At 44.4% G+C, this 13,753-nt stretch overlaps 1 protein-coding gene across 1 annotated transcript in view; it reads left to right on the forward strand.

Annotated features, from left to right (window-relative positions):
• Window positions 1-13,753, forward strand: part of NUP205 (nucleoporin 205) — an 839,084-nt gene that overhangs the window by 289,835 nt on the left and 535,496 nt on the right. Inside the window, exon 17 of the mRNA XM_085651995.1 lies at window positions 11,011-11,148. Within this exon, the coding sequence (XP_085508121.1) occupies window positions 11,011-11,148 (138 nt within the window). The remainder of the gene's footprint in view (window positions 1-11,010; window positions 11,149-13,753) is intronic.

Consider the following 13,753-nt stretch of genomic DNA (forward strand, 5'->3'; position numbering starts at 1 on the left):
CAGGCAAGGCAGTCCTCATTCGCACAGACAACATGACTGCCATGTACTACATTCAAAAGCAGGGGGGCCCACACTCTCCACAGCTCTCTCAGCTAGCACAGAGCATGTGGAGATGGGAAATTCCACAAAAAATCTTTCTCCTGGCCCAACACGTCCCAGGAGTCCAAAACACCGTGGCAGATCTGCTCAGCAGACAGACGCAGCAGATCCACGAGTGGGAACTTCAACCACAAGTTCTTCACCCGTTCTTTCAGAAGTGGGGGCATCCACACATAGATGTATTCGCCACCCACGAAAACAAAAAATGCCCAAGCTTCGCCGCCTGATATCCACACCCATTGTCCAAAGGCAATGCGATATGGATGAACTGGTCAAACAAATTTGCATACGCTTTTCCACCTCTCCCACTAATTCCATTAGTGGTGCGAAAGCTACAACAGCATTCCCTAACACTGATCCTAGTAGCTCCAACATGGGCCAGACAACCGTGGTACACCACACTGCTGGAACTCTCAGTAGTACCACACCAAAAGCTGCACACCTCACCATGCCTCCTAACCCAGAACCATGGAGAGATCAGGCACCCGGACCCAGCTCAACTCAACCTTGCGATCTGGCTCCTGAGGTCCTAGAATTTGGATACCTTAACCTTCCCCCTGATTGCATGAACATTATCAGGGAAGCTAGACGCCCTACTACTAGGGCATGCTATGCGGCAAAGTGGAAAAGATTTGTTGTTTACTGCCACAACAACACAATCAATCCTTTAAATGTGTCCATACAGCACATCATATGTTATTTACTCCACCTACAAAGGTGTAACCTAGCATATACTTCCATTAGGTTACATCTCGCTGCCATTGCTGCTTACTTACAGAACAGGCAGCACCTATCACTCTTCAGCGTGCCTGCCATCAAGGCCTCCATGGAAGGCCTCAAAAGAGTAATTCCACCCAGAGTTCCACCCTCACCGGTCTGGAATTTGAATATAGTTCTCACACGGTTAATGGGACCCCCTTTCGAACCATTACATAAATGTGAGCTCCAATTTCTCACATGGAAAACGCTTTTCTAGTGGCCATCACTTCCCTCAGAAGGGTTAGTGAAATACAAGCACTCACTATACAGGAACCTTTTCTCCAAATGCATCAGAACAAGGTTGTACTCCGCACCAACCCAAAGTTTTTACCCAAAGTCATTTCTCCATTCCATTTAAACCAGTCAGTAGAATTACCAGTCTTTTTCTCACAACCTCAAACTGTTGCGGAAAGAGCGTTACACACACTGAATGTAAATAGGGCTTTACTTTACTACATCCAATGCACACAACCTTTCAGGAAAACCAAACAGCTATTTGTCTCCTTCTCTCCACCACATAAGGGCAACCCTATTTCTAAATCAGGGATAGCTAGGTGGATTGTAAAATGCATACAGATTTGCTACCACAAAGCAAAACGAACGCTATCGGTTCCTCCTAAAGCCCACTCTACAAGAAAGATAGGGGCTTCTATGGCTTTTCTAGGAAACATACCACTAGATGACATATGCAAAGCAGCCACATGGTCAACACCGCACACTTTCACAAAACATTACTGTGTAGATGTGCAAACCAAGCAACAAGCTACTGTGGGCCAGGCTGTACTCAAAACACTGTTCCAAACTACTGCAACGGATACCGGTGGTCGCTGCTAGGGTTGGGTACTGCTATATAATCTATGCACAGTGTATAATCTGCAGCTCATATGCCTCGAACGGAATATGCTACTTACCAGTATGCATCTGTTCTTGGCATGTAGAGCTGCAGATCTATACACGCCCACCCACCTCCCCGGCTACCTGTATCCGTTCCAGTCTTATCTTATTTAGATACAACACACATGGGTTTCTTTACTGTTACCACTACGCTCCATCTTTCCCTGCTGGCGAAAAACAATCTGAGGATGGAGCCGAAGCCCATGCGCAATACAAACCAAGGGAGGAGTCACCGAACTCGTGACTTCCAAATACTTTCCAGGAGGAAAAACAAACTGCAGACATCCGGGCCCAACACCAGATGGCGAGCTATGCACAGTGTATAGATCTGCAGCTCTACATGCCAAGAACAGATGCATACTGGTAAGTAGCATATTCCTTACTAGTGACTTACGAGGCTGCTAAGCTCCTTGCCAATTGGTTGTCAATTGAACATTTTACCTTGTTTTAGGGAAAGAGCACTGGCACTGGGAACCTGGTTAGCAGGAACCCAGTGTACCTTCCATCAAAATTGCATCAGTACCATGCAAAAAGTGGGGGGGATCATGACAAAAACGGGGCACCTTCTTGCAATAGGGCAAAATCTTGAAGTTGGTTAATTCTGGAAGGATGGACTCTGATAAACATGGCAGCCGATCTTGAAAACCTCAGCGGCTGTGAGTTGAATGCTCTGGTGTAAGGATTAGACGCATTTGGCCAGGCTTTTGATGGAATGATGATAAAAAGACGTGGTGTAAAATGCTGTTAGGAGAACAAAGAAGACGACCATGTATAAAGGGGGGGGGGAAGAAAAGTAAATATTGATAGGGGCTATTTTTTACTAATCCAGATGTATTTATTATCTGTGTGACATTTCTACAGAGGAAACCTAGCCAAAAGGCTCCTGAGTGCTGTACAGGGTCGAAGTAAAGGATACCGTCAAAAGGAAAGGTGACTGAGCATCTTAACAGATATTATGCAAATCTCATCCTTTCAAGTAAAACAGTTAAGGCATTGACTAGATCTTATCAAAGAGCACCAACTGCAGCTGTGCATGCTTCTTCTCTAACTGCCTCCAGCAGGGACCACATGTAACAAAAAAATATGTTACTCAAAAGTAGCAAAAGATAAAGCGGAATGGGCAAAGAGGTAAAATAGGCCCCAGACTACCCCACTCTGGTTCGTCACATCTGCAGTGCAATGACCCCCTGCTGGGCGAAGTAGAATCTCAAGGAAATGAGGGATATCTTGTTGTGTTTCGATTTAGCATCCCGTATATAGGTTTCCCTGAATCATGTCCTTATATAGGCACAATTCGCATTGCCCTTATTTAGGCATAGAATCCCAGTCCTTATTTAGGCATTAGCAATGCTAACCAAATACAGGCATGGTCACCTACATCAGTCCATCCCACGTCACAATGAGTTCTTAGAAACCAGACCCTTAAGCCGAACAGGACTTTTCCTAGCTAGGATTATTGATTTCTCCAAGAACTCAACTATTATGCATGAACTACTATTCCTTAGGGGTCCATCCATGACGTCTTTCTCTGCCCGACTTTACGTCAATGCTAGCATTTCTAAGCACCTTCCAGGTATAAATATGCCTTCCCTTACCCTGGCAAACCACAGCACGACTCAGCATGACTTAACTGCACGGCTCGCCACGGCAAGTTTGGAAGAGACCATATACCAGCCTGACGCACTGACCAGACGCTGTCATCCCTGCTCTCAGAGAATCCAGCTTCCAGTGTTCTGACTCCCTTCGCGGGGTGTTAGTTTGTGACCCGGATAGAGATTCCCACCTCGCTCATTTTAAAGGTATGGAGCAGACTAGAACCTAGAGGGACTCTTGGCATACTAAACTTAGTATATACCATACTATAGAAAACAGCACCTACTTTTACCTCGCACTACACTTGGGTTAGGTACACCGGGGTAGGACTATTTTAGAATCATCAGACGAGTATTCACTTCTTAGCCTGTGTTATTTATGTATGTATATATGATTATATGTCATAGCTAAAAGACCATGCTCTTGCAGTATTATTTCTTCTTAGTGCTTACGCTGTGCGTATTATATCTTGCTTACTGTCTAATGATTGTAACAGTTCATATCTCTCACACGAGAATCAAGACTGTTCAATAAACCCTTTTATTGAAATGCCCGTCTTTCTATTTCTGTGTAACTCTGGAGAAACTAAGCATGCACCATTGAGTGAAACTGTTATCTATTGTTTCCACGATTCTGAGACGCGTTCCGATTCTAAGGGAAACAAAGTTGTCATGTTTATGCGGTTGTCAGAAACGAATCCCTTCGTATTCTTTCGAGAAGTTTCTAGTGACCTCGGAGTTAGCTGGCGCACAAGTAATTAAGTTTAATGTACTGGATAGGAGCATACTGACATTAGTCCTATGCAAAAACTATAGTGTATATTATTCCAATGCGCAGAGCCTATAAGGGAAATAGGAACTACACTTCAATCTTGGTAACTTGCCCTGAAGGACCTGCATCTAATAATAACAGTGACAGGCTATAGGTTGTCTGTTTTCCTGTGTAACCAACTCTTGGTGTTCTAATGTGAAACTTGAAATATCTGAAACATCACAGGAGATATGTATCTTTATGTATATTCATCTTCACTTCTCCCCTGTTAGTAGGATAACAACCTCAAATTTCATAACTATGCATTTTATGCTGTCATGTAATTCCCACTAATCCATAGGATCTGCACGTTTGTAAACAATAACCTTTTGGTGAGGTGCCTAGAGTGATTTCGAACAGGCCTGTAGCAGATATTGGCCTATAGACCAGCTAGCTCACAGTACCACTGTACGCCCCCCTAACACAAACAGGGAGCAAAGGGTTTCTGGCAACCACTGATTATGACAACCATGATCCCTCTGGGATTGTGGTAACAGATCAGAACCCTTCCGCTCACTCACTCGTGCTCTCTCGTTCTCAGAGAAATATACAGAGAATACACAATAGGACATTGTCAATATGTTTATTGAACCAAATTTTTTCTTGTATAGAAGACATGTCCTGCAATAATGAGTAGACTGAAGCAGATGAAGGTGATTACAAACACCCAAAAGGTAAATCGCAGATACAGTTCCATCATTGTGCTAAGACTGTATATGCGGGCATATAATAAGAGGTAGTAATCCCACCACGAGATGATCCAACCACATTACCTGGCAGGAAAGAATGTAGGACTCTGTCTTGATCATGGATTGGACGACCCTCACGGACATGTCAGGTAGTTGCTTGGCAAAGCCTCTGCACGTATATGCTTCTTTATTTATAATAAAAGCATCCTTGCGATGTACACTGTAATTGGCATTGTTATGGATATGTAGATAGCCCTGTCGTCCGATTGATGAAGATAGACCGACATTTGTACATAGTGCGTAACTGCCTTGTTCTCTGTGTTCGAGGCATCATGATAATGTTGTGTGCGAGGCCAGATGTATAAGCAAATCCGTTTCAGAGAAACTAATCCAACATTGTCACGCACACAAATATTTGCAAAGGGCCACAGCAATCATGTTATTTTGCAGAAAAGAGGACAATGTAAGAAAATGTGCAGCGTTGTTACATGGGTCTAACTTGGGCACATAACAATGCTGAAGGATAAGCTGAGATCCTATTTTTTAAATCTTTATACCACTGGAAAAAGTATGATCTTCAAATATGCTCTTCCTAGTCTTCTGGTTAGTCCTTTTTAGGTCTCGCCTAGGCAGGGCGCATGCGCCGCTCTAGGAGGTCCTTTAGCCATCGGTCTGCTCCTTTTCAAGCACACTCGTACTTGTGCTGGCATCCACCTTCTAGGAGGGAGCAGCGGCTCGCGTGATAATTGAAAACATATGGCTCTCGCGCCGCTGCTGCTCGCTCCTGCAAAGCGGATGCCAGCACAAGAACAAGTGCATTTGCCTGCTCTTTCGCGGCCTCGGGGCCGCGACACGCTCCCTCACGCTAGTTCATTATTTTCATGTGCCGCCAAGAACTTCTTTCGAGAGTCCACTTTTCATTATTTTTTTTGATGTGCCGCCAAGCAGTTCCAGCGCAGCACACCGTGCTTTTTAATACTCTTGCTGCACCCGTTTCATGAGTGCTTCTCTTTTTCTTTTCAGTACGAGGCACTTTTCAAAACAACCTCGCCTTCTTTTGCAGCTGAGGGCTTGTTGTATCTAATATTCGGCCTTTTTCTGCTCTCCCATGTGCCCCCTTCGAGATCCTCCTCACCATCTGCATTCTGCCAGCACCCTCCTACCCAATAGTCACCCACCACCACCACGTCCACCTTCACCACCACGTCCACCTTCACCACCACGTCCACCTTCACCACCACGTCCACCTTCACCACCACGTCCACCTTCACCACCATGTCCACCTTCACCACCACGTCCACCTTCACCACCACGTCCACCTTCACCACCACGTCCACCACCATGTCCACCGCCATGTCCACCGCCATGATAGCCACCACCATATCCACCGCCACCACGTCCACGTCCACCACGTCCACGTCCACCACGTCCACGTCCACCACGTCCACGACGTCCACCACGTCCACGTCCACCACGTCCACGACGTCCACCACGTCCACGACGTCCACCACGTCCACCACGTCCACGACGTCCACGACGTCCACCACTTCCACCACGTCCACCACTTCCACCACGTCCACCACCACCACCACGTCCACCACCACCACCACCTGTGACAGGTAAAGTGTCACTGGAGGGCAGGGGTAATAGGAGTGTCAACCCCGGTGGTACATGGGACATTTAAGGATGCATTGGGTGCGAGAAGAAAGGAATAGGAGCTAGAAGTATTACACCAGACCTAAGATACATTTTGAAGAGGCGCAATGTCACAGGGGCTCCTGTAGAAGCACTCGCAGCATCTCTATCTCACAGTGGCATACCTGCACGAGCCACTCACTCAAAACAAGCATTGGCATAGCCAATAGGTCTCGCCTTTGGGACCTTATAAGTGTTTAGCCATGCAACACTTGATGTTGTTGCCTCAAGGATATTGTGCTGGATAACTAAACACTTATAAGGTCCCAAAGGCGAGACCTATTGGCTATGCCAATGTTTGTTTTGTCTATCCTAGGCTTATGCATCTGGGCAGAATCATTCGGACCTACCTCAACATGTTTATTTTCAAAGCTAATATTTATAACTTTGGTCAAATTGGAGCTGAATAATTGTTTGTTTAATGAAACAATGACTAGTCCATAATAGTTGCTTTCTAATTAATTATAATACTTTTTATAGAATGTGTGCTTCATGACGCACTTATGTCTTTTCTAAGTGCTGTAAATAAAAGATGTTCTTTTGCCCTTTTTTTCATGCATGCTCTGCAGATACATTTCACCCATCCCTTAGTCTGTTATTTTTGACAGTTAAGGTTGCATTGCAAGGATTTAAAAGTCTACTGGAATCGCGTACAGGAAGTCATGGGTTTAAAAAGTCCTCCATCCAGAGCTTAAATGTGAAAACACTTAAAATACGGCCTTAGGTCTCCAATCCGTCTAGTTTTCTTAAACTAGGAGTAATATATCTATATATGAATGTAAAGATTATTTTTCATTTGTCAATTATGGCATGCTTGTTAATCATTTAAGACATTTTTGCTGGGGCAGAGTCAGTGAGATGTATGGAAGGGCTTGGAAATATGTGTCCCCCAAAGCTCTACCACATTGATGTGGAACTCTCATACAGGTCTAGTTCTGAGCAAGCTCTGTCATTCTTTAAAATGCGAGCCTGAAACATGCCCAGCGTAGCTATTCTTTCATTCACTTGTCTGACACACAACTGAATCTGAACCAGACCCATCAGCCTCGCAGGGGCACATATTACATGTGACTTATTCTTATCTAGACCTACATTCCTTTTTTTATATATATGCTATTGGAATTTGCTTCAAGGGATATTCTTATGTTGAACTCTCTCTAAATGACGTCTAAGTAGTATGTGACTAGTTAGAAGTCCTGCCAGCCTTTCATGGGTAAAGATGACATTTGATTTCCTCTGCTCCAGGCTGGTCTGTCTGCTTTCAGACCTGGACCAGAGAGCCTGACATGTCTAAAGCCGCCTTGTTGCACCTTTTTATGTGGGATATGTTTAGTCTATCACCATGTAGCTCTTTGCTTTTTTGGGATTTACAGTTTTGCTTTTTAAGATTATTAAGTGGAGTCCAAAGTCTCTGCTTTTGTAGTGCTTTTACCTTATAAGCAAAGGCGTGTTGCTGGTATGGCATGTGAAGTGGGACTAGCTTTATAGCAACTGTGAGTGACTGCTGCCCAGCACTATCAGCCTTTATAAAAGCAGGTTAGGGAGAAGCATTTTATATATACAATGGAATGCAGGTTATCAGCAAAGCAAATCGAGGAAGTGGTGCATAAGTAAATATACAGATTACTAAAATTATTTATAATTTAGTACATTGAGTATTGCATTGGAATGCTTTAATCCATGGACTGATTCAGTTACTACCAGGACATGGAAAACATGCACAGAGTCAGAACTGCGTCTGACAGCTAGGTATTAAATGCTTTAGGCATTTAGAAGTCCTAGACCTGCAGAGGGGAACTGTCACTGTGTAAATAATATATTTGCCACTTTGATTAGAGAGGTCAAACTACCTAACAATCAGTTTATATTGTTATTATTTCCAAAAAAAGACTGGCTTAGATCCTTAAATTACCCCCCAAATGAAAATGTACCCATGCCAATAGTTTTGGTTCAACAAAAAATAATACAGTGAGTTTACTGGACTCCTTGCAAAATTAAGATATTGGATTGATGCTCTACGAAATGTGGGCAGTTTCAAACCCCACTAGCATATTTTACTCAGTTGTTTTGCAAATATCATTAATTTCACAGTGGTGAAAATAAATAAGTAGAAGAATAAAGATAGTCTTAGAATTTAACTCTAACAACTGAAAAATTATTTTTAGTGACTTAGTAAAATGGAAGTTTCTAAGAAAGAACAAACCGCTGTAGCCCTCGCAATATGTTATGGTGGCAACAAATGATAACTTCAAAAAATTGGAGGTCTACCAGCAAGCTAGCGAGTTGGTAAACCAAGCACAAATTGAAAAAGATATGCTCAAATTCCGAGGTCATTTGGAAATTTTTCTACATCTATAGGACTAATATTGCACTGTGCTAGGTGCCAACTTCCATTTGGAACTCCCAAAAAGATTACTCTAAGGTTTCAAGTTACTCATTACATTAAACCCAACTCATTGCTGAGACTGGATTAAAAGTAACTGTTAATAGAAAGGTGACATTAGAAAGTCACCACTTGTTTGACCAGACCTTCGGTAGTCTTTCCTAACTATTTACTGCAATTCTCACTGAAGACAACCTGCTTATACCCTCCCACCCCACAAGAACAGAAACCAAAGAGAAGGGAGTTGGTGTGACCTCCTCCAGCAGAATGACTGATGTGTCATAGACACATATTGCCCAGCTTCAAAGAGGCTACTTCCTCAGGGAAATAAATGGTAATCACACCATCACCTGCATGCTCCAATGTGTAGGCAGGCAGGCAGGCTGGCATCTCCTCCAGAGGGAGAAAACCAGTTGCCAAACCGGTTTACCGGAGTATTAGCCATTATGCTGGGTACACCCCAGAGATGTGCCCAAGGTTCCTCACAGGGGAAGAAGGCTTGCAAACTCTTAGTTTAGGGTATAGATGGATATCCTGTGATTGTTTTGTGGCTAAACCCCCAGCATGTAATAACAAGTGGGAAGGGTAGCTTTGTAGGAATTATTGCCCCATTTACAAGGAAGGCTTTCATTTCCCAAAACTGAGACGTTGGCATAAGAGTGGCAGCCCCTGACCAGAGTCCTCGTATCCCTTCTGGGCTGGAAAAAGACATGAGGAAGACTGCCCTTCTGCTCTTTGGACTGAGCAAAGAGAGGCTGCTCCAAAGACAGGACTGTCCCTGCTGCACTCAAGTGACCTGCAAATAGGATTGTGCCTGCTGTACCCACTTGTGGAAAAAAGCTCCTCTTTTGCCAAGACGGAAGAAGTGACTCCATGAACAAAGTGTCTAGCCTCCTGTTAAGCTTCAGCGCCACCAAACGTTAGAGACCTGCATTTGTCAAGAGCCCAGCTGTCTGCAAAGCTTGGCTGCCGCTGGACAACAAAGTGCCTGTTGAGCGACTGAGTCTGGACCTTCCTGAGGTGTCCCCAAGCCCATGGGACCCTAAGTCGAACTGGACTCTGGTTCCCTAAAGAAAAGGGTTTGCTTACCTGTAAGCGACTGCTGAACCTGCTGTAATGGGAGCTGCTGTCATCCCCAGCATCCTGACCACTTCTTCGCGGGACCGTGTTAAATGAGAAAAGTGCACTGAGGAGCCTAAGACTGACTGCAACAGATATACTGTCCCTTTGGACCCAAGTAGTCCCTGTGACTGGACCCAGCCTGTTGTGACTAGTCCAAGAGGATTCTAATAGGTGTTTTAGCCCATTGGTTACTAACCTTTGTAATGATTTATTACATCCAATAGATTGAAGGTAAAGTATTTACATATCTTTGAAAAATTATATCTCTGATTCCTCTCGATAGATTGTTGTTTTGGTGTCTAGTTTAAGATAAAAATACACTCTATTGTTATAAATTAGTTTTGAATTTTTGTGTCTTGTTTCTTACCTGTTGTTTTGGTTATTATAAATGCTTTACACTTGTTCCTTTGACTATACCTGAATACTCTGTGCCACAGCTACCGAGGGCTGAGCTAAAGATTTTGTAAAGAACCTATCTGGACCTGATGGAGGTTGAGACATTGTGATGAGGTCTCGCAAACCCATCACCCAATAATACACTTTCCTACGTATGTGTTTTAAAAAATATTTGTTTACAAAAACGTGTAGCTCAAACTCCTTCATGTTCTTTGATGGTATCACTATAATGTCTTCAGTGTAGAAATTCAGTGTATTGGCTAGATTTCTTTCTTTACAGCACAATTTTCATTCCTCATTCAGAAACAGGCAGCATTTATTTTGCAGTAAAAATCGCATTGTAAAGCAGGCCCTTGTTTGTTTTGCTGTGTGTTACAACATATCAACCAACATTATTCCCAATATTGTGGGATTTTTTTGTAAATCTATGAATCTGCAGGGGACGCTGGTTGGAGAACTCTTGTTGCGGTTAAGGAACTCTTTCTTCATCAGTATACATGATAGTGTATAGAATTCAACAGACATAAACCTCTCTATTTTATATCATAATTGTATTCTTTTCAATCTTAGGTGAAGAAAGAGTTGCTTACAAACCCCCTGGCTTCACTTTGATGTATCATCTCCTCAATGAGTCTCCAATGTTGGAGTTAATCCTGAGTTTGATGGAAGAAGGAGTGACTCAGTTGGATACCTATGCACCCTTTCCTGGTATGTTCATTTTAGATAGTGTTTTTAAAATGTCACTTAGCATTCCTTGCCTCACTATACTTGTTTAAAGTATTGCTATTTTTGAGTCAATTGACCGGCTATTAAAGAGGGCAATTAATTAAATTGTAATACAAAGAAACTAAGTAAATAGGGCTGTTTATGGGTCGCAGATGAAAATGGGGTTGACTGATTGTGCAAGGTTTCGTTGTATGCAGCTAGACTAAGGAAAGGGAAGGTGGGTGGGGATGACAAAAGAGGATGAGGAGTGCAAAATCACTCTTTGGTTGGCTTTGGAAGTGTTTACTGTGCAGAATGAAAACAGAGTATAATTGAGGTTCGATTTTGCTGGTTGTGGCTATAATTTACTTTGATCTGACCATGTCAGATCAATTTTAGAAGCAAGAGGATTATCACTAGGATCATCGCTAAAGTAAAATCCAGGGTTCGTGGACATTGTGACCATTTAAGGGTGCAGTTGCAAATGATCTTCACCATCACTCAGATTTACACAGTCCGCTGCCTCACTTGGCAAAAGAAGGGTTGACATCTGTTGTGCTGAATGTCTCGACAAATATACAGCGATCTTGGGGCAAAGAATTTCAGATGTCTATGGCATGTATGAAGGCATATTATCTTTCTGTTTCCCAGATAACTCCATGATCCAGACCCTGTATAAACACGAAGTTTATTCTAGGATGGCTGACACCTATGTTTATCTTGCAAAGCACAGCGAGTCTATCAATTTACCCTTTTATTGAATATTGTCACATTGATACTGTTCTATAATATGTCTCCTTATTATTCCTAGTTTTTGGGCACTTAACCACCTGCAGGTCAGGACCAGAAACTATGCATCAAAGAAGGCTGGCACCAGCAAACTGCATGCACATTCCTACCCCTGTACCCTTTTATTCTTCATCTTCATGCATCGCTTCTAGCCACAACTGCATCTTAACTGGGCTGTGGGTTGTTTGAGGGCTAACATGCACCTCTAATTTGACTTTACAGACTACGTGAGATTTGAATGGCAGTTCACTGCAGCTGATCTTCCCAAAGCCTAGCTTTGTTTTTTAGTGAGTTTTCATTGCGAATGTTTGTGCCCACTTGACTATACAACCTATACAACATAGGCAAGTACTGTAACTGAAAGCCTGCAGAAAAGTTCCTTACAGCACTGAACTATTTTTTTCCCACTCTGAATTCTTTATAACTCTTACCTTTGTTGACATTTGCCTGCCCTCTACATCTGTCAAGCAATCGAGTCAGCCACTGCCTCTGTTGTGGTCACGTTCTTCTCAATAGTTCCAAAGAAGCCGGTAGGTGGTGGTGTTCAGCTCCGTGTGGTGGTGTTGGCGTCGTCTGAGCCAAAAGTGACGTTAGAGGTGCCTATATAGGCTCCACCCAGGTGCACTCATGTCAGTTCATTTCTTTACGCGCCATTCAGCGCTGATCCGGAAAGAGCTTTCCCTTAGTCGTTTTTTGACTAGGTTTTTTTTTGACATTTTGTCAGACTTTTGGAGGTTTACCTCCTGGTGTGCCAGAAATGTCATCAAAGAAGGCCCTTTTTAAGCATAGCGGCGTCTGTCACCGACAGATGTTGGTGAAGAATCAGCACCTTATATGTCTCTGGTGCCTCGATCTGGACCAGGACCCGAAGGCCTGCTCGACTGCCACTCTGTGAATCTGAGCGATCCCTCAAGCTTATGGCGGCTTAGGGGGGACCAGAACCAGTCGTGAGAGGAGGTGTAAGGAGGTTGTACATACCTCGTGGCCCGCGAATAGCGCTCACCGACACCAGCGCCATCAGCTTTGTTGCCGCCGTCCTGTCACCCTAAGGACTACATTTCCCAGCCTCCCAAGCGCCACTGGGGCACTTCCGCCCGCCGTCGCACCAGGAGGCGCAGAAAAGCGCGAGGCTCCCTCGGTGGAGCGGGGGACCAGAACCAGTCGTGAGAGGAGGTGTAAGGAGGTTTTACATACCTTGTGGCCCGCGAATAGCGCTCACCGACACCAGCGCCATCAGCTTTGTTGCCGCCGTCCTGTCACCCTAAGGACTACATTTCCCAGCCTCCCAAGCGCCACTGGGGCACTTCCGCCCGCCGTCGCGCCAGGAGGCGCAGAAAAGCGCGAGGCTCCCTCGGTGGAGCGGGGGACCAGAACCAGTCGTGAGTGGAGGTGTAAGGAGGTTGTACATACCTCGTGGCCCGCGAATAGCGCTCACCGACACCAGCGCCATCATCTTTGTTGCCGCCGTCCTGTCACCCTAAGGATTACATTTCCCAGCCTCCCAAGCGCCACTGGGGCACTTCCGCCCGCCGTCGCGCCAGGAGGCGCAGAAAAGCGCTAGGCTTCCTCCGCGTCGCGGGACGTGCGCGGGCGGCGCCAGAAGAAGCCCGGGACAAGGGCGGGACAGTCTGTGGCCGTCAGGGGCCGAAAGAGGCCGGGCAGGACCCCATCTCTTGGTACAAGTTACCCCAAATCTATATATTTTTAATATTACATTGTCTATGTACTGGACCGTGTGCATTGTAAATGTTATCCGTGTAGACGTAGTATTCTTGTCTTATATCATACAACGTGTTAACTAAGTCTGTTATTGTTGCAC

This window comes from Triturus cristatus, chromosome 4_1, assembly GCF_964204655.1.
Source record: "Triturus cristatus chromosome 4_1, aTriCri1.1, whole genome shotgun sequence".
In the NCBI taxonomy this organism is placed as follows: domain Eukaryota; kingdom Metazoa; phylum Chordata; class Amphibia; order Caudata; family Salamandridae; genus Triturus; species Triturus cristatus.